The 20,869-nt window shown below is 52.2% G+C and overlaps 1 protein-coding gene across 2 annotated transcripts in view; it reads left to right on the forward strand.

The window, feature by feature from the left end:
• Positions 1 to 20,869, forward strand: part of PRR12 (proline rich 12) — a 35,750-nt gene that overhangs the window by 10,345 nt on the left and 4,536 nt on the right. For both annotated transcript variants that reach the window (XM_049786167.1, XM_049786168.1), the window contains 4 exons: positions 1,798 to 2,264; positions 16,384 to 16,500; positions 16,656 to 16,789; positions 17,146 to 17,621. In XM_049786167.1, coding sequence (XP_049642124.1) covers positions 1,798 to 2,264; positions 16,384 to 16,500; positions 16,656 to 16,789; positions 17,146 to 17,621 — 1,194 coding nt within the window. The remainder of the gene's footprint in view (positions 1 to 1,797; positions 2,265 to 16,383; positions 16,501 to 16,655; positions 16,790 to 17,145; positions 17,622 to 20,869) is intronic.

Genomic DNA, 20,869 nt, shown 5'->3' on the forward strand with positions numbered 1-20,869 from the left:
CTCCTGTCAGGCTTGGGGAACTATATGGGAAGCCTGGTATTGAATCGGGTCCCTCCTGGTTCCTCTTGGGTTGGCTGTGTGCAAGGCAAACACCCTATTGCTGTGTTATTGCTCCGGCCCCATGTTTTGTTTTCTTTCTTTATATATATTATTTTGGGGCCACACTTGACGGTGCTTAAGAGTTACTCCTAGCTCTTTGCTCAGGAACCATTCCACAAGGGATGCCGGGAATCAAACCCAGGTCGGCTGTGTGCAAGGCAAATGTCCTCCCCGCCGTGCTATCACTCTGGCCCCATTTCTTTTATATTGACCGTTTGGCTAAGGGAAACTCCATGCTCAGGAAGTCGTGATTGGAGGGTAGTCTGGTTGGTCCCTTAAGTAACACCAGAGGTGACCTCAGAGCACAGAGCCAGGAATAAGCCCTGAGCACCGCTGGGTGTGGGGGCCTTCCCCCAACTCAGAGAATTCAGGTGGAAGGGGCTTAAAGTATAAAAGAATGTAATAATAGGCATTTGGGGGTGAGAGATTGAATTTGGGGAGTTAAAAGAGGTTAGCATCTCCTGGTGTGGCCCAAACCCAGCACCCCTAAAAAAAAGAGGGGCTGGAGAATGGGGAGCATTCTAGCCTGAGTGCAGTTTTTGCATGCAGGAGGTCTGGGTTCTATCCCCAGCACCACATAATCCCCTGAGCACTGAGACAGGAGTATTGCTTAGCATTGTGGGACAGGACCCCTCTACCTTCCTGAGGTGCTTGGAAAGGTGGGGCTGGAGAGATAGTAACAGTGGGGATAGTGCTAGATTTGCGTGCAGTTAACCTTGATTCAATCCCTATCTGGTCCCCCAAGACCAAAGGGAGTGATCCCAGAGCACTGCTGGGTATGGTCCCCCCTAAACCCAAACCAAAAAGACTAACATAGAAAGTGCTTGTTGGGTCCAGAGAGATAGCACAGCAGTAAGGTCTTTGTCTTACATGTGGCCATCCAGGACAAATAGTGCTTCGATCCCTGGCATCCCATATAGTCCCCCAAGCCTGCCAGAGGCAATTTCTGAGCGCAGAACCTGGAGTAACCCTGAGCACCATAGGATGTGGCCCAAAAACTTAAAAAAAAACAAAACAAAAAAAAAAGGAGGGGCTGGAGAAATAGCATGGAGGTAAGGCGTTTACCTTTCATGCAGAAGGTCATTGGTTCGAATCCCGGTGTCCCATATGGTTCCCCGTGCCTGCCAGGAGCAAACTCTGAGCACAGAGCCAGGAAAAACCCCTGAGCACTGCCAGGTGTGACCCAAAAACCACACACACACAAAAAGAGAGAGACCAAGAAGGGGGTGTGGGGTGTGTGGAGTAGAAAGGCTTACAGGACAGTGTGGCAAAGTTTCTGGAAACTGGGTGTTAATTTAGGGGAGAAGAGCCAAATTTTGAGGGGCGAGGAAGCCTGGCACAGTGTAGAATTATCTGATAGGGGGGCCGGGAAGGTGGCGCTAGAGGTAAGGTGTCTGCCTTGCAAGCGCTAGCCAAGGATCAAGACCGCGGTTCGATCCCCTGGCGTCCCATATGGTCCCCCAAGCCAGGGGCGATTTCTGAGCGCATGGCCAGGAGTAACCCCTGAGCGTCAAATGGGTGTGGCCCAAAAAACAAAAAACAAAAAACAACAAAAAAAGAATTATCTGATAGGAACTGAGGTGCCCCTTTCACACCCCCAGCTTGATTCAGCAGATGTTGGTGGGAGACTGGGGAGTCAGAACTTGGGGGAGGCTTTGCAGCCCCAGCACCTGCCCTGACACCCCTTCTTGCCCCCAGAGCCCCCGCTGCTGGAAGAGAAGCCCCCTCCGTCGCCGCCCCCTGCCCCGACGCCCCCGCCACCTGCTCTGCCCTCGCCACCCCCTCTGGTGAGCCCTGCGCCCAGCTCGCCACCACCACCGCCGCCGCCGCCGCCACCGCCGCCGCCACCCCCAGTGCCCCCCGCACTACCCTCGCCACCACCGCCGCCGCCGCCCCCTCCACCACCGCCACTGCCACCACCACCACCACCAGTCCCGGCCCCCCAGCCTGCCACTGCCGCCGCCCCGACGCCTGAGGAGCCCCCAGCCGCGTCCCCCGATGACCCAGAGCCTCCCGATGCGCGGCCGCTACACTTGGCCAAGAAGCAGGAAACGGCAGCTGTTTGCGGGGAGACCGACGAGGAGGCGGGCGAAAGCGGGGGCGAGGGCATCTTCCGGGAGCGGGACGAGTTCGTCATCCGTGCAGAGGACATCCCCTCCCTCAAGGTGAGCCCCCACACGCCCTGGCCACCTTATCGCCCGATGGCCCATCCCTATGGGGACCAGGCCCGACCTGTCCGGCAGGTTATGTCTATGCAGCAAGGTGGGCGCAGAGTGGAGTATGCAGTGGATTGGGGGTGATACTCGCACTTGCCCAGGGTGGGGTGAGGCGTTGCGTTGCCCTGGGTGTCTGGGCTGGCTGCATGGCCAGGGTGTCGTCTGTATGTCGTTAACATCACCCCTGAGTTTAGCGATAGGCTTCTTGGGATGGTTTGGTGGGTTGTGCCAGTGTTGTGGTGGGCAGATTCACGAAGGTGACCCAGCTCACAGCACCCATCCTGAGTGGGTTGCATGGACTTGAGGCATATATGAGTGTGTCAAGGGTGGTGGCAGTGGGTGCTGGGAAATGCTGGAAATTTCTTATTCATTCTTATTCTTATTCATTTAAGAAATTTCTGGGGGGGGCCGGGCGGTGGCGCTAAAGGTAAGGTGCCTGCCTTGCCTGTGCTAACCTTGGATGGACCGCGGTTCGATCCCCCGGCGTCCCATATGGTCCCCCAAACCAGGAGCAACTTCTGAGCACATAGCCAGGAGTAACCCCTGAGCGTTACCGGGTGTGGCCCAAAAACCAAAAAAAAAAAAAAAAAAAAAAAAAAGAAATTTCTGGGGGCCGGGAAGGTGGCGCTAGAGGTAAGGTGTCTGCCTTGCAAGCGCTAGCGTAGGTCGGACAGCAGTTCGATCCCCCAGCGTCCCATATGGTCCCCCCAAGCCAGGGGCGATTTCTGAGCTCATAGCCAGGAGTAACCCCTGAGCGTCAAACGGGTGTGGCCCAAAAACCAAAAAAAAAAAAAAAGAATCATTCTTGGTCCGGGCGGTGGCGCAAGAGGTAAGGTGCCTGCCTTGCCTGCGCTAGCCTTGGACGGACCACAGTTCTATCCCCCGGCGTCCCATATGGTCCCCCAAGCCAGGAGCAACTTCTGAGCTCATAGCCAGGAGTAACCCCTGAGCGTTACCGGGTGTGACCCAAAAACCAAAAAAAAAAAAAAAAAGAAATTTCTGGAGGGGGCCGGGCGGTGGCGCTAGAGGTAAGGTGCTTGCCTTGCCTGCGCTAGCCTTGGATGGACCGCGGTTCGATCTCCCGGTGTCCCATATGGTCCCCCAAGCCAGGAGTGACTTCTGAGCGCATAGCCAGGAGTAACCCCTGAGCATCACCAGGTGTGGCCCAAAAACCAAAAAAAAAAAAAAAAAAAGAAATTTTCTGGAAGGGCCAGAGAGATAGCATGGAGGTAGCGCGTTTGCCTTTCATGTAGAAGGTCATTGGTTTGAATCCCAGCATCCCATATGGTCCCCCAGCCTGCTAGGAGCAATTTTTGAGTGTAGAGCCAGGAGTAACTCCTGAGCGCTGCCGAGTGTGACCCAAAAATCAAAAAAACAAAAAAAAAAAACAAAAAAAAAACAAAAAAAATAAAGTTTTGGGGCTGGAGAGATAGCATGGATATAGAACATTTGCCTTGCCTGCAGAAGGATGGTGGTTCAAATCCCAGCATCCCATATGGTCCCCTGAGCCTGCCAGGAGTGATTTCTGAGCGCATAGCCAGGAGTAACCCCTGAGCACTGCCGGGTGTGGGCCCCCCCCAAAAAAAAAATTTCAGGGGGAACCCAAGAGATAACACAGCAGGAAGGTGTTTAACTTGCACACGACCAACTTGTGGGTTCACTCCTCGGCATTTCCTATGGTTCCCCAAGCCTGCCAGGAGGGTGATTTCTGGGCACAGAGCCAAGAGTAAACCTTGTGGCCCAAAAATGGAAAGAAAAAAGTTTTAAGTCTAGCGTGATGGTACCCGGGTTCGATCCCCAGCTTTGGTTCAAGAATTACTACTGGCGGGCTTGGGAAAACCACAGTATAGAGGTGCCAGTGATTAAGTCCAGGTTTGCCATGTGGCAAGGGAAACTTCCTATTGCTCCCACCACCAATTTTTTTTTTTTTGGTTTGTTTTTTGGGTCACACCTGGCAGCGCTCAGAGGTTACTCTTGGCTATACACTCAGAAATCACTCCTAGCAGGCTCGGGGAACCTTGTGAGATGCCGGGATTCGAATCACCATCCTTCTGCATGCAAGGCAAATGCTTTACCTCCATGATATCTCTCCAGCCCCCCCAACCTCCCCACAAAATTTAAGTAAAGTTTTATTGACAAACGCTACTTGAATGAAGCCTCACAGCCCCCTCCTCCCTTTCTGGTCGCAAACAGGCAGAATTTTCCTGGTTCTCTTTGGGTAAAGAGTCAGAACAGGAGAATTTGCAGGTGTTTGCAGGGCAGGTGATGTTGAAGCCTGACCTGTCGCCCTGTCACCCCAATGGTAACTTGGAGGTCTCTTCGAAACCCTCTGCATACTGCCCTGTGGTTGGAACCTCCTTGGTATGTCAGATACCCTTTGTCCTATATGTACTCTGTCGAATTTCTTTTTTTTTTTTTTTTTTTTTTAGTTTTTGGGCCACACCTGGTGATGCTCAGGGGTTACTCCTGGCTCTGCCCTCAGAAATTGCTCCTGACTTGGGGGACCATATGGGACGCCGGGGGATCGAACAGTAGTTCATCCTAGACCTTACCGCTTGCGCCTCCGCTCCGCTTCCTCTGACGAATTTTTTTTTTTTTTTGGTTTTGGGGTCACATTCGGCAGCGCTCAGGGGTTACTCCTGACTCTGTACTCAAAAATAGCTCCTGGTGGGTTCCAGGAATCCTAGGGGATGCCGGGAATCGAACCACCTTAGATCTTGGGTCAGCAGCGGGCAAGGCAAACACCTACCTCTGTGCTATCTATCACTTCGACTCCTTCTCCTTCCTTTATAAAACTCAGGGACCAGTCCTGCTGGACACTGTGGGTGCTGGGGATAGAACGTAAGCCTGGTGCAAGGGAAACATTGTCTCTGTACTCTCCTGGCCCCATGCGCTGTTATCTTAAGTGTTTGTGTGCAACTTAATGTATCTTTTTTATTCTGTATCTTTCTAAAAGGGTTCAAAGACAGCAGGGAAAAGATAGAATTCTGGGCTCTGGGGGCCAGAGTGGGGAGAAGCAATGAGGTGTGTCTGCTTTGCACGTGCTAGCAGAGGATGGACCAGGGTTCGATCCCCAGTCATCCCACATGGTCCCCCAAGTCAGGAGCGATTTCTAAGTGCATAGCCAGGAGTAACCCCTGAGCGTCACCGAGTGTGGCCCCCCCCCAAAAAAAAAAAAAAAAAAAAAGAAGAATTTGGGGCTATTATATTGCCTCCTATGATCCAGCTTTCCTCAAGTACCCCTGATGGTCCCCTTCTTTATTCTGTCCCACCAGACCTCATCTTATTCTGTCTCACCAGACCTTCACTTGTGCTGTTGGGTTTTGGGCCACACCCTGCAGTGCTCAGGTATTACTCCTGGCTCTGGGCTCAGAAATTGCTCCTGGCAGGCTGGGAGACCTAACAGGATGCTGGGGATTGAACCTAGGTGCAACCCGGGTTGGCTGCGTGCAAGGCAAATGCCCTACCACTGTGCTAAGCTTTCTTTACTTTCGTTTTTTGTTTCTGGGTCACACCCTGTGGTGCTCAGGGGTTATTCCTGGCTCTGAGCTCAGAAATCACGCCCGGCAGGCACGGAGGACTATATGGGATGCGGGGATTTGAATCACTGTCTGTCCTGGATCAGCTGTCTACAAGGCAAACGCCCTACCTCACCCTCTGTGCTATCTCTCTGGCCCTTAAATTAAGCTTTCTTGTTGTTTAATTTGTTTTTGTTTGGGGGCCACACCCAGTGGTGCTCAGGGCCAACTCCTGGCCCTGCACTCAGGGATTACTCCTGGCAGGGGTTGGGGGGACCCTGTTAAGATGTCGGGGATTGAACCTGGTTCAGCTGCGTGCAAAGCAAGTGTCTTTTAAGTGTCCATTATGGCTCCAGCATCTTTTTTTATTTTGGGGGCACACCTGGCAGTGCTCAGGGCTTATTGCTGGCTCTCTTCTCAGGGATCACTCCTGGTGGTGCTCAGAGCACCATAAGGAGTCGTGGGGATCGAACCGGGGTCTTTTAGTTTAAGGCGATATCACGGCTGCTGTCCTATTTCTCCAGCCTCCCAAAGTTAAGCTGTGTGTGTGTGTGGGGGGTCCAACTCACACATATACGATCTATTTTGCAATGCATTTTGGTCATTTCTTGGGGTGCACCTGTGCTCAGGAGCGACCCCTGGTGGTGCTTCCCATATGGTGCCGGTGCCGTGAGCCAGGTCAGGCCCTAACCCGAGGTCCCTAACCTGCTGTCTCTAAGCCCTTTGTATCTCACCCACTGTGCTCTGGCTCCATTGTTCTGCATTTTGCCTTTATTGACTGGGGCTCTATTCCCTAGCCCAGTGTTTCCTGACTCTAGGACCTCAGTTCCACCCTCCCATAATTGCTCTTGGTTGTAAAAGGCCTGTCCCCTGCTTGCTGGCACTGGGAAGTTCCCCCTTTTTTGGGGGGGAGGTCACACCTGGTGATGCTGAGGGGTAACTCCTGGCAATGCGCTTAGAAATCACTCCTGGCAGGATGTTGGAACATATGGAATGCCAGGATCGAACCAGGTTCTTCCTGGATCCGTTGTAAGCAAGGCAAACGCCCTACTGCTGTACTATCACTCCAGCCCCAAGGCTCCACTCAGCATGCTGTTGGCTATACTCCAGGGGTAACACCAGGTGGTACTATAGCCCCGCCGCGCCCCCCCCCCCCCCCCCCCCCCCCCCCCCGCTCGCTCAGGGAGCCCTTGGGGAACACCTGGCTGTATTCAGAGCTTATTCCCTTTTTTTTATTTGTTTTTGTTTTGGGGTCACACCTGGCAGTGCTCAGGGGGAACATATGGGATGTAGGTATCAAATTGGTCCATCCCGGGTAGCCGCGTGCAAGGCAAATGCCTGACCACTGTGCTATTGTCTGGTCCCAGGGCTTATTCCTGGCTGTGCTTAGGGTTTACTCCTGGAAGGCCTCGGGGTGCCTGAGATCAAACCCCAGTCGTCCACTTGCAAGACAAGCGTCATAAACCCTAGCTGCTGAACTGTCTCTTTTGCTCCCGGGAGCCCATTTCTTTTTTTGTTCTTAGTTTTGGTGCCTCACCCAGCGGTACTCAGGGATCATTCCTGGTAGGCTTGGGGAACCATATGGGATGTCAGGGATCATACTCGGGTCAGTTGCATGCAAGGCAAATGACCTCCCCGCTGTGCTATGGCTCCGGCCCCCACAGTTCCTTTGTGAGTGCCCTCGGCCTGAGATTCCTGGTCTGGATGTGGACGTGGCCGACACTACTCAGCTCCCAGCCCTGGGCCTTTGCAGGCTGGGAAGTTCATGGTCTGGGCCACAGGGGTGTCAGGCCGGGATGGGCGCCAGAGCCATCTGACACCACGTCCCAGCTGGCACCGGGCAGGGGCAGGGGCAGGGCCCGAGCCAGGACTCAGAGCCTTAAAATACCACGAGTGTGTGCTATAATGGGGTGCTCTGGCCTCCCTGCACCCCAGGGCCACGCGGGGGTGGGTGGGTTGGTTTGGAGACCTGGAGCCAGGGCAAGCTGGTGACATGTTTGTTAATGTTTTGTTTTGGGGCCACATCCAGGAATAAGCTCAGGGTTTATTCCTGTCTCTGAACTCTGGGCTCACTTGGCAGGGTTCAGGAGACCATATGAGGTACCAGGGTTTGAACCCAGGTTGACCACTTGGAAGACGAGCACCCTCCCCACTGTACTATTGGTCTGGCCCCTGGTGGCATATTATTTAGGATCCCAAATGTGGGGTTAGGAAAGGACTAAAGTTCCCGCCAGGAAGTAGATGCCCCAAGTTCAGCCTCTGGCACTAAGGTGATCTCCTGATCATTACTGGATTGAGAAACCCCTGGTGGTCACCACCAAACGCCCAAGCTTCAGGCTTCAAACACACAAAAGACCACCAAGTATTTCTGGGAACGATTCCTGAGTGCCCCCAAGGGCTACTTTGATACCCTCCTTTCTTTTTTTGGGGGGGGGGGAGGGCCTCTGAGGCAGTCAGAGGTTACACCTGCTTCTGCTCTCAGAAATCGCCCCTGGCAGGCTCAGGGGACCATATGGGATGCTGGAAACGAACTCGGGTTCATCCCGGGGCAGCCACGTGCAAGGCAAATGCCCTGCCACTGTGCTATCACTCTGGCCCCGACACCTTCCTTGCATGCAGCCAATCCAGGAAGGACGGTGGTCCCCCCGAGCCTGCCAGGAGTGATTTCTGAGCACAGAGTGAGGGTAACCCCTGAGTGTCGTCTGGTGTAACCCCTTGCCCCAAAAAAAACAAAGAAAATCTGGGGCTGGAGAGATAGCATGGAGGTAAGGCATTTGCCTTGCGTGCAGAAGGATGGTGGTTCAAATCATGGCATCCCATATGGTCCCCTGAGCCTGCCAGGGGCAACTTCTGAACATAGAGCCAGGAGTAACCCCTGAGCGATGCCCGGTGTGACCCAAAAACAAAAAAACAAAAAAAAAAAAAAAAAAGGAAGAAAAAAAGAAAAGAAAATCTTCCTTTCCAAATCAAATAAACAGCCTGATTTCTGTGGGTTTTTTTTTTTTTTTGTTTCTGTTTTTGCTTTTTAATTTTGGATCCTATCCAGCAGTTCTCAGGTATCACTCCTGACAGTGCTTGGGGGAACCATATGGGGGTGCTGAGGATTGAACCTGAGTCAGCTATGTGCGAGGCAAACACTCTCGATACTGTGGTCTCGCTCTGGCCCTGGTGTTGGGGTTATTGATATAAAAATTCCCCACTTGAGGGCTGGAGTGGCAAGTCAGCAGGCTTCCTAGGTCCCATCCTTGCCCCCTACCAGCTCCCCAAATCACCTTCTGAAATAGATCTCAGATATGAACCCCCCCAAAAAGTCTTTGCAGACTTTCCAGTGTTTGACTTGCCCATGAAACAGGGTCTTTGAGATTGGCACCTCCTTTAGGCATTAAGGACTGAGGCATGTGGCTGTGTGGGGGCTCCGCCGTAGGGGATCCCCTCTTTTTGTCACTCCTTCAGGAGATCCTGGGCAAATCTCTAGAGCAGAATGTGGCAAGCTTTTGAGGTACAGGCTGGGTAGTTTATATTTCAGAGTTGGCCAATCTCTGCCACTTACTGTTTTTTATTTATTTTATTTTTATTTTTTTGTGGGTCACACCTTTGCTCTGTGCTCTGGCATCAATCACTTCTGGCAGGTCAGATTATCGGATATTGCTGGACATCTGTTAAGTCTCCTGCATGAAAGCAAGTACTTCTTTTTTCTTCTTTTTTTCCTTTTGGGCCATATCCAGTAACCCTTGGGTTTACTCCTGACTCTGAGCTCAGAAATTATTCCTGGCAGGCTCAGAGGACACTATGGGATCCTGGGGATCGAACCCAGTTCTGTCGTGTGCACGAAAACATCGTTCGTCTCTGCTGTGCTATCGCTCTGGCCCCATTTTTTTCTTTTTTCTTTTTACTCTTTTAATAACTTAGTAGTTAATGATGACTAAACTGAAAAAAGATGCAGCAGGCAGAGAGCTCAAGCACTGACAGCTGTGGCTAAAAAACACCCCAAGAAAGTTTAAAAAGAAAAAAATGTGCTGCAAAACTATGAGGGTGGGGGTGGATCGATAACACAGTGGGCAGGGTGGTTGCCTTGTACGCAGCCAACTGGGGTTCGATCCCTGGCATCCTATATGGTCCCTGGAGCCTACCAGAAACGATTTCTGGCACAGAACCAGAAATAGAAAAAGTAACCCCTGAGCGCCACTGGGTGTGGCCCAAAAACAAACAAACAAATCAAAATGGACCACAGTGGGACTGAAGGGACAGAGTGATAGCATGGCAGGTAGGATGTTTGCCTTGCATGCAGCCAACTTGAGTTCAGTCCCTGGCATCCTATAGGGTCACCCTGTGCAACGCCAGGATGATTCCTGAGTGCAGAGCCAAGAGTAAGCCCTGAATATGGCTTGGTATGGCCCCAAAAAGACACTGGCCATGGTATGTTCTAGAACAATGGTAATCCAACTAGATGGCCCACATGTGCAGCCACCAGTATTTTCGAGAAATGGAAAGAGCTTTCCAGAGGCAGCACAGTGGGTGGGCTCAGAAAGTGCTTTGGAGTTTTGTTTTGTTTTTTTGGTGTCAGACATGGCAATTCCCAGGGTTTAGTCCTGGCTCTGCACTCAGGATTTATTCCTGGTGGGCTCAGGGGACCCTATGGGATGCCGGGGATCGAACTAGGTCACGGAGTGCAAGGCATTCGCCCTTCTTGCTGTGCTATCACTAAGACCTCTGAGCAAGTGCTTTCTGCATGAGGAGGCTAAGGGTTAATAGCCAGCACTATTTTTATTTGTTTCCCCTGAACACAGATCTGGGGGAATAGCTCCGGAGCATGTCTGAATGTGGCCTCAAAGCAAACAAACACAAAATTCCAGGGCTGGAGAGAGAGTGTGTGCTGTGCATGTAACTTATCCTGGTTGATCCCGGCCATATGGGTTCTGGACTACCCCCAGGAGCAGGGCCCAGAGTCTTCCCTGATCATTTTGGGGTATGGCCCCAAATAAAACAAAAACCAAAATATTAAAGGACTGGGACTGGGATGTGGCTCAGAAACAAAAAGAGGAAGAAAATATTTTGGTTTGGGGCCACACCCATAGTGATACCCAAGGTCTACTTCTGGCTCTGTGCTTGAGGATTACTCCTGACAATGCTCCAAAATCTGTGGGGTGGTAGGGATGGAACTAAGCTCAAATCTTAGATCACGGTTCTATGGGCTCAAGAATTTTGTTGGTTTGGGTTTGAGTTTTGGGACCCATCTGGCAGTGCTCTGGATTTCTCCTAGCTCCGCATTTAGGAATCAGTCCTAGTTGTGCTCTGTGGGGGGATGTCACATGGGATGCCAGGGATCAAACCTGGGTTTCCTCCGTGCAAGGCAAACGCCCTTATCCACACTGTACTATCTCTCTGGACCAGGATAACGTCTTGTGACATTTATGAGATAATGTCTTATGGAATTTTTTTTTTTGTTTGTTTTTGGGCCACACTCGGCGGTGCTCAGGGGTTACTCCTGGCTGTCTGCTCAGAAATAGCTCCTGGCAGGCACGGGGGACCATATGGGACACCGGGATTCGAACCAACCACCTTTGGTCCTGGATCCGCTGCTTGCAAGGCAAACGCCGCTGTGCTATCTCTCTGGGCCCGTCTTATGGAATATTTTAGAGGTTTGTGGAGATAGTTCATGCTTTGCTTGCAGGAGGCACTGGGAACCACCCTGGAGCACTGGGTTGTGAGCACCCACAATGGGGTGTGGACCCCAAGCAAACAACAATAAGCCTCAACTGGACAGTCTCTGAATGACCATCAGAGTTTGTAACCAAGAGAGGCCAAAGTAAGAGATGTTTCCCAGACGTGTGAGGGGGTGCTGGGCTGTCACTGCTGTCCTATTCCTCTGTTTCTAGAGGGCTGGGACAGATTTGCCCAGGACATGATAAGTTAGGTCTGAGTACTGGGTAGAGGCCAGTACAGAGAGCAGTGAGGTAGGAAAAACATGATGTATTGTGGTCAACACAGTAGGACAGCGGGGAGGGCTCATGCTTTGCACCCCGCCAACTGGGGTTTGATCCCTGTTATCACATATATGACCGCCAGGAATGATCCCTGAGCACAGAACCAAGAATGAGTGAGCATCGCTGGGTGTGACCCAAAAAACCAACAAAAAACGGGGCCGGTAAGGTGGCGCTAGAGGTAAGGTGTCTGCCTTGCAAGCGCTAGCCAAGGAAGGACCGAGGTTCGATCCCTTGCGTTCCCTATGGTCCCCCCAAGCCAGGGGCAATTTCTGAGCACTTAGCCTGGAGTAACCCCTGAGCATCAAATGGGTGTGGCCGAAAAAAAAACAAAAACAGAAACAAAAAAAAACAACAAAAAACCTTGTGTGTTTGTGCATCTCAGTGACTGGTGGTGAGTGGCCAGATGGAGAGTTAGGAGGTACCAGATTATGTTGGGGTACACTTCAGTCATGGTGAAGGGACCCAGAGTTTTTCTTTAACAAAAACCAGGCTTTTTGTTTTCACCTGTACCACTCCTAAAAGACTGATTGTTCGTTCCCTGTTGATCCTTTAGAAATGCCAGGATGGCATTAGCATTTCTTCTTATTTATTTATTTATTTATTTAATTTATTTATTTAGGTTTTTGGGTCACACCTGTCAGCACTCAGGGTTACTCCTGGCCCTACGCTCAGAAATCACTCCTGGGAGGCACAGGGGACCATATGGGATGCCGGGATTCGAACCACTGTCCTTACCTCCATGCTATCTCTCCGGCCCCAGCATTTCTTCTTTTGATTGGCTGCCCTGGTCAGGTCTCTTCCAATCAGTAGCCACTTCCCTGTAGGTCTAACTCACTGATTGGAGGGCCTCCTTCCTAGCCAAGAGAAATTGGTCTTTGAGGTGATTGACATGCAAGCCAAAAATTAATAAATAAAGGCCTTGGTCCCTGTCTGAACAGGGATGGATGATGCCCCAGAGTTGGAACTAACTGGTGACTTGGGGTAGGCTTGTCTCACGGTGAAGAGGGTTTTTGGGGATCAGGATAGGGTGAGTGGAGAGGTTTCAGGGGGAGGCTTATCCCATGGTAAAGAGAGGTTTGGGAATCATGATAGGTGATTCAGGAGTCAGCTTCCTAGGGTTCGAGAGAACTTGAGCACCTTGCCAGCATGTGTGTGGCCCAGATGTGTGTGGCACATCTGGAAATTATCTGTGCTTTATTTGTTCGGTTTGCTTTGGTTTCTGAGTCACACCCATCGACACTCAGGGCTTACCCCTGTCCCTGCACTCTGGAATCACTCCTGGTGTTTGGGGGAACCCTATGGGATGACAAGGGTTGAATTCAAGTTGGCTGCATGCAAGGCAAACGCCCTCCCCGCTGTGCCATACCACTCCGGCCCACTATTTTTGTTTTGTTTTTTTGGGGTCACAGCTGGCCGTGCTCAGGGGTTACTCCTGGCTCTATGCTCAGAAGTCGCTCCTGGCAGGCTCAGGGGACCGTATGGGATGCCGGGATTCAAACCACCGACCTTCTGCATGCAAGGCAAACACTTTACCTCCAAGCTATCTCTTTGACCCCACTTATTTTTCAACACCTGTCCCTTCAGTGTTCGCCTCCCTCCATCATGCTGCCAGTCTCCCAGTAAGCTTTAAAATTTTTTTTTCTTTTTAAATTTTTATAGTCCTGTTGCTGAGAGGATTTCATACATGATGCTTTCCCACCTTCCACCAGTCATTGGCCCTCCCCTCCCTGTCCTATCTGCCAGCCCGTCAGTGCTATGTTCCCACTGGCCAGTTATCATCAACTTTATTTCCGCTGCCTCTGTTTATTTATTTTTTTTGGTTTTTGGGCCACACCCGGCATTGCTCAGGGGTTACTCCTGGCTGTCTGCTCAGAAATAGCTCCTGGCAGACACGGGGGAACCATATGGGACACCGGGATTCGAACCAACCACCTTTGGTCCTGGATCGGCTGCTTGCAAGGCAAATGCCGCTGTGCTATCTCTCCGGGCCCTGCCTCTGTGTATTTATTATTCCACTACTGTGTTTATTTAATCCTGCATATGCCAGAGACTGTTCTGTGTTCAACTTTCTCTCTCTGACTATTTTCATTCAGCATGAGATTCCAGATCACTCCATGCATTGCCATGGGCCTGACTTTTATCTTTTCTGTGGCTAAGTAATATTCCATTGTGTGTATGCACCACATTTTCTTCCTTTTTTTTGGCGGTGCTCAGGGGTTATTCCTGGCTGTCTGCTCAGAAATAGCTCCTGGCAGGCACGGGGGACCATATGGGACTCTGGGATTCGAACCAACCACCTTTGGTCCTGGTTCGGCAAACGTGCTGTGCTATCTCTCCGGCCCGCACCACATTTTCTTTATCTTATCTATTCTGGATGGCTTCCTGATCTTGACTCCTGTGGGGAGTAAGGAACATTGGGGTGCAAATGCCTTGTTTTCATTTTGTTTTTATGTTGATGACTAATTTTGAACACAGCCTGGGGACTGGAGTGATAGTGCACCAGGTGAAGTGCTTGCTTTGCATATAGCCTCCCCAGGTAAGACCACTGGCACTATTGTGTAGGTTCCTTAAGCACTCCCAGATGTGAATCAGGAGTGAGTCCTATGCACAACCAGGTGTGGCCCCAAAGTAAAAATACAAATGGAATATTACCGTGGGCTGGAGATAAAGTAGGGGGGTGAAGGCAGGTGCGTTACATGTAGCCAACCCTGGTTCAATCCCCAGTACTGGCTACGGTTCCCTGACACCGCTGGGTATATTTTTTGTGTGTGTTTGTTTTTTTTACCACATCGTTACTCTGCACTCAGAAATCACTCCTGGCAGACATGGGGGACCATATGGGATGCTGGGAATCAAACCCAGGTCCAGCGGTCCGTCCCAGGTTGACCTTATGCAAGACAAATGCTTTACAGCTGTGCTATCTCTCCAACCCCAAAACTATGCTGTAGTTTTAGAGAAAATAGGTGGTAGCAGGACCAGAGGAGCAGGTGATACAGGGTGCTGGGTTCATGGGTTTTGCCAAGGCTGCTAAGGACTAGGATAGGAAACATCTTCCCATTGAGGGAAAAGGCACCTTTGGAGTGAGTCTACACTGCATGTGTCAAAGTGGGGTGTCCGTTGGGCAGGAGCTCATGAAGGAGAGGAAACCCTTCAGAGGCTCTGCTGGTGGGGGTCCTGTTTCTGGGGAAATTTCCTAGCAGGGCAGGAAGGGCTCCGAGGTGAACTTTTTCTTCTTTGAGCCTCTGATTTGGGCCCCAAGGTATGTGGGTCAAGGAACCATGTCCTATGTCTGAAAATTGAGTCAAAGTTTCTTCTGAACCTCCGTGTCTTAACAATTCATCCTTAACCGTCCCTCATCCTCCCAACCCCTTATGTGTGCTCCCTGGGGCTGATGTGAGGGATGAGACAAGTCACTGATGTTACAGCTGCATCAGAGCCAGGAGCAGGCAGGCAGGATCTGGCTGTCAGGTCTGGGCTATACAGTGGGTGCCAGTGGCAGACATCACTAATAGATCCCAGGCCTGTGCAGACAGGAGCAATCGATTTGCCACATCCTCTGCCTTGGGCTTCCTGGCTATCACGTGACTGGAGTGTGCATGCAGGCTTGGCCTTGACGTGGACTTAGCCACCTTCCATCCCTTCGTTACCCCCTGTGGCTTGATAGCGCCCTTCTAGAGTCCCCACGCTGGACAACAACACCACAGTCCCCAATTTTGACATGCCCCTCTCTGCCCAGGGGTGCAGACTGGGGTTCCACCATATCAGGGCTGCCTTCTCTGTGCCCCCACATTGAGGCTCCCGCTTTATTCTTTATGCTCTGTCCCTCTCAGACTGGGACTCCCTTTTGCCCTCTGAGCTTCAGGGCCAAGCTGACTCACTATCCTTAGTTCCCAGGGACCTTTTTTTTGTTTTGTTTTGTTTTTGGGCCCCACCCTGCGGTGCTCAGGGGTTACTCCTGGCTGTCTGCTTAGAAATAGCTCCTGGCAGGCACGGGGGACCATATGGGACACCGGGATTCGAACCAACCACCTTTGGTCCTGGATCGGCTGCTTGCAAGGCAAACGCCGCTGTGCTCTCTCTCCGGGCCCCATCCCAGGGACCTTTTTAAGCACCAAATCAGTGCTGGTCGGGATGCAGGGGCAGAGAGGAAGGAGACATTTTCCCGCCATGGGGAGATCAATGAAGGTCATAGTCACCCGTCTTTTAAGAACCCAGAACTCTAGTTTCCTATTGAATGGATTTGCTTATTTGTGGAATGAAGATTCACCCCCCACAAGAGATTTAAGGGGGAGCTTATTCCCCACAGTACAATTCCCCCCTCCCTAGTACCTTTCATGGTATATGGAGACGATGGGAAACATCTTTTGGGGGCATCTGGGATGATGGGGCCAGGATTATGTAGCACCCATCATAATTGAGAGCATTGCATGCGGGGGCCAGGAGGGGTGGTCACCCCTGTGTGCTCGGACACGTGATATGAACCTGGCTCTCCTCCAGGGTGATGGGGAGGCTGGCAGGCAGGGGCAGGGGTGCTGACCTGCCGGGCTCACTACCCCTTTTCCTCAGCTGGCACTGCAGACGGGCCGTGAACCGCCCCCCATCTGGCGCGTCCAGAAGGCCTTGCTGCAGAAGTTCACCCCCGAGATCAAAGACGGTCAGCGGCAGTTTTGCGCCACCAGCAACGTGAGTGCCAAGGGGAGCTGCAGTGGGTGTCGGGGGCCGCCCCATCTGGAAGGGTGGAGGGACCCCTCACATGCCTCCCCCACCCGAAACACCGTCTTTGGCTGCCCCATATATTGTCTCTAAGCATCTCATGTGTTTGTTTCTTCCCTGCATAGTATTTGGGATATTTCGGGGACGCCAAAAATCGTTACCAGCGCCTTTATGTGAAGTTCCTAGAAAACGTCAATAAGAAAGATTATGTGCGGGTCTGTGCCCGCAAGCCCTGGCACCGACCCCCGGCGCCTGTCAGGTGCGTGACTTGCTGGGAAAGCATGCAACAAAGGACATAGATTCAGGACCAGGAAAGGAGGCTGGAGGTTGGAGTGATAGCAGAGCAGTAAGAAGGCATTTGCCTTGTACATGGCTGACCTGGGATGGACCCGGGTTCGATCCCCAGAGTCCCATATGGTCCCCTGAGCCTTCAAGGAGCGACTTCTGAGCACAAAGCCAGGAGTAACTCCTTAGTGTCGCTGGGTATGGCCCAAAAACCAGAAATAGAGGAAAAAAGGGAAGGAATGCTCTGTGAACTGAGTGAGTTTTATGGTTGGGGTGAATATTTGGGGGTCCTTGCACTAATGATGCCTCTTGTTCTCCTTGCCCTGCCAGGCGTTCCGGACAGTCCAAGGGACCCACATCTGTGGGAGGTAGCTCCGCACCTCCTCCCAAGGCCCCACCCCCACCTCCAAAGCCTGAGACCCCCGAGAAGGCGCCGTCTGAGAAAGCCCCGGAGCAGCCCCCTGAGCCGGCCATGCCTGAACCCCCTCCTGCAGATAAAGCTTCCCCGCCTCGGCTTGGGGAGAAGGAAAAAGAGAAGGAGAAGGAGAAAGAACGGGGTGTGCGGGGTGAACGGCTGCTTCGGGGCGCAGGCGGGCGGCAGGCCCGGCCAGAGCGGAACCTGGCTGCAGGTCCCCCCGCCACTGCCCGGCTCCCCAAGGCTCGGCCCACCAAGGTGAAGGCAGAGCCGCCCCCCAAGAAAAGGAAGAAGTGGCTGAAGGAGGCGGCTGGGAATGCGTCGGCGGGGGGTGGCCCCCCAGGCAGCTCCTCAGATTCAGAATCGTCCCCCGGAGCCCCCAGCGAGGATGGTGAGGACGCTGGCAGCGGCACAGGGCGGTGTGGGGTTCTGGGGGGGGGGGTCTCAGAAGGAGATACGGTAGGTGTTGGGGATGACAGAGAAAAGCCACACAGATTCGGTAAAGGACAGTGGAGAGGCACTTGCTTGATTCATGGTGGACACAGGTTCAATACCCAGGACCTATATGATCCCCTGTGCACCAAGACAGGAGTTAGCTCTGAGTACTGCCTATGTAGCCCACGTGTGGGGTTGGCCCTGGGTTTTGTCCTAACACGCCCACCTGATTTGGAAGCATTTTTCATCACCAATATGCCAGATTTTTATAGTGGACCTAGTGGGGAAACTGAGGCAGAGAGTGATTAATGGCCCTTCCGGGCCTGCTGCAGCCACGTCCCTGTCTCCTCTCTTGGGCGCCATCTTGGAATGGACAGAAGGGAAATGGGGGGCCAGAGCTGTCGACCCCAAGCCTTGGGCCTTGGTCTCAACAGCTGTCAAAAACTTGCTGAAACATTGCAGGTTAAAGAAAGTCAGGGAGGGACTTGCTGAGGTCCATAGGGGCTGTGAGCACCCATTGTGACTTAAAATGACATGCAGGGGGAGCTGGCGAGGTGGTGCTAGAGGTAAGGTGTCTGCCTTGCAAGCCCTAGCTAAGGAATGGACCGTGGTTCGATCCCCTGGCGTCCCGTATGGTCCCCCCAAGCCAGGGGCGATTTCTGAGCGCTTAGCCAGGAGTAACCCCTGAGCATCAAATGGGTGTGACCCAAAGAAACAAACAAAAAAAATAAAAATAAAAATAAATGACATTCAGGGGGCCCAAGAGATAGGACAATGGAAGGGTGCTGACCTTGCACACGGCTGACACAGGTTCGATCCGGCATCCCTTAGTGCAGAGCCAGGAGGAACCTCTGAGCACTGCAAAACTATAGACTGATTTCCATTGCTTCATGACAGTACCAGCAGAAACCCCCATACAGGAACAGTGCAGCGTGTAGGTTTGCTTTGCATGTGGTTGACCAGGTTTGATCCCCGGCACCCCATATGGTCCCCTGAGCCGGACAGGTGTGATGTGACTCAAGAGAAAGCTGTGAGCACTGCCAAGCATTGCTCCCCCCAAACAAAACAAAACCGTCTTCCCTACCCACTTTGCGGCAGCCTTTGGAATTCCCCAATGCTTCCCAGTTCACACAAAGGCCCATTGTCTCTGCCTGTGTGCCTCGGGCTGTGGGATTGGTGATGGTCACCTGGATGCCTGATGCAACTTGTTTTCCATCACCCTGGCACCCTTAGGTGTGAGGTGGGAGTAGCTGGTGTCACCCAGTGAGAGTCGGTCTCTCCCCTCTGGGCCTGGACACTGCTGAAGCTTTGCTTTTGTTTTGTTTTGTTTTGTTTTTGGGCCACACCCAGTGACCTTACTCCTGGCTATGCGCTCAAAAATCGCTCCTGGCTTGGGGGATCCTGGCTTGGGGGACCATATGGGACTTCGGGGTATTGAACTGCAGTCTGTCCTAGGTCAGCCATATGCAAGGCAAATGCCCTACTACTGTGCCACCACTCGGGCTCCTGGAGCTTCGTCTTGATTATGTCATTGTTGGGATTGCTCAGACCCTGCTTTCTTGTACCCATCACCTCTGCAGTCATTCGGTCCTCATGACCCCTGCGGAGGGAACCTGGCAAAACCCTGCTTTTGTATATTTTTTGTTTATTTTGTGGGTCCCACCTAGCTATGCTTGGGGCTTCCCTCATGACTGCACAGAGATCAACTCCTGCTGGTGCTGGGAGAACATGTGGGATGTCAAGGATTGAACCCAGGTGGGCCATAAGTGAGGCAAGCCCCCTCCCTGCTGTGCTATGGCAGGTTTTTTTGGGGAAACCCTATGGAATGCCAGGGATCAAACCCTGTTCGGTCAAGTGCAAGCCCTCCCTGATGGGCTATTGTTCCAGCCCCTTTTTTGGGGACTCTTCAGAAGTTTTGTTTTGGATCCACACCTAGAAGAGCTCAGGGCTTCCTGCTGGCAGTGCTCAGTGGTCCACGTGGGGTGCCAGCTGAGCTGAGTGAAAGCAAGCGCCTAACCAACAAAACTATGGCTCCTAAATGGAATGCTTCCAATTAAGGATATCAGTGGCAGTGGCCAGTGGCAGGACACACACAGAAACAGAAGACTGTGGGTCTAAGAATTCAAAATTCGGGTCTTTGGGGAATCTCCCCTAAACATCTGCCCCCACCCCAATATCATTTGGAGGGAGCTGGAGAGATAGCATGGAGGCAAGGCGTTTGCCTTTCATGCAGAAGGTCATTCGTTCGAATCCTGACCTCCCATATGGTCCTCCGAGCCTGCCAGGAGCAATTTCTGAGCACAAAGCCTGGAGTAAACCCTGAGCGCTGCTGGGTGTGACCCAAAAACCAATATATATATATATATATATATATATATATATAGTTGTTTGATTCCCCAGTGTCCCATATGGTCTCCCAAGCCAGGAGCGATTTCTGAGTGCATATCCAGGAGTAGTAACTCCTGAGCATCACCAGGTGTGGCCCAAAACAAACAAACAAACAAAAAAACCCCACAATCTAAGGGGCCAGAGTGGTGGTGCAAGTGGTAAGGTGTTTGCCTTGCACGTGTTAACCTAGGACAGATTGCGGTTTGATCCCCCAGTGACCAGGAGTGATTTCTGAGCACATAGCCGGGAGTAACCCTTGACGTCACCAGGTGTGGCCCCTCCCCCCCATAAAAACAGTCTAGGTTGGCACAGTAGTAGGGCGTTTGCCCTGCTGCCAGGTTTGATCCCCGGCATCTCATAGGGTCCCTCGAGCCTGCCAGGAGCAATTACTGAGTGCAGAGCAGAGTAGGGGCTGGAGAGATAACACAGTGGTAAGGCGTTTGCCTTGCATGCGGAAGAATGGTGGTTTGAATCCCTGCATCCCATATAGTCGGTCCCCCAAGCCTGCCAGGGGCAATTTTTTTTTTTTTTTAGTTTTTGGGTCACACCAGGCAGTGCTCAGGGGTTACTCCTGGCTCTAGGCTCAGAAATCGCTCCTGGCAAGCTCGGGGGGACCATATGGGTGCATGGAAGACAAACGCCCTACCTCCTGCCCCTAGAGGCGATTTCTGAGCATAGAGCTAGGAGTAGTCCCTGAGTGCTGCAAGGTGTGACCCCCAAAAAAACACAAACAGAACCAGGAGTAATCCAAGCGCCACCAGGTATGAACCCCCTCCCCACCAAAAAAAAAGAGAAAACGAAATTCTGTTTTGGGCC

Source organism: Suncus etruscus, chromosome 14, assembly GCF_024139225.1.
Source record: "Suncus etruscus isolate mSunEtr1 chromosome 14, mSunEtr1.pri.cur, whole genome shotgun sequence".
NCBI classification, from domain to species: domain Eukaryota; kingdom Metazoa; phylum Chordata; class Mammalia; order Eulipotyphla; family Soricidae; genus Suncus; species Suncus etruscus.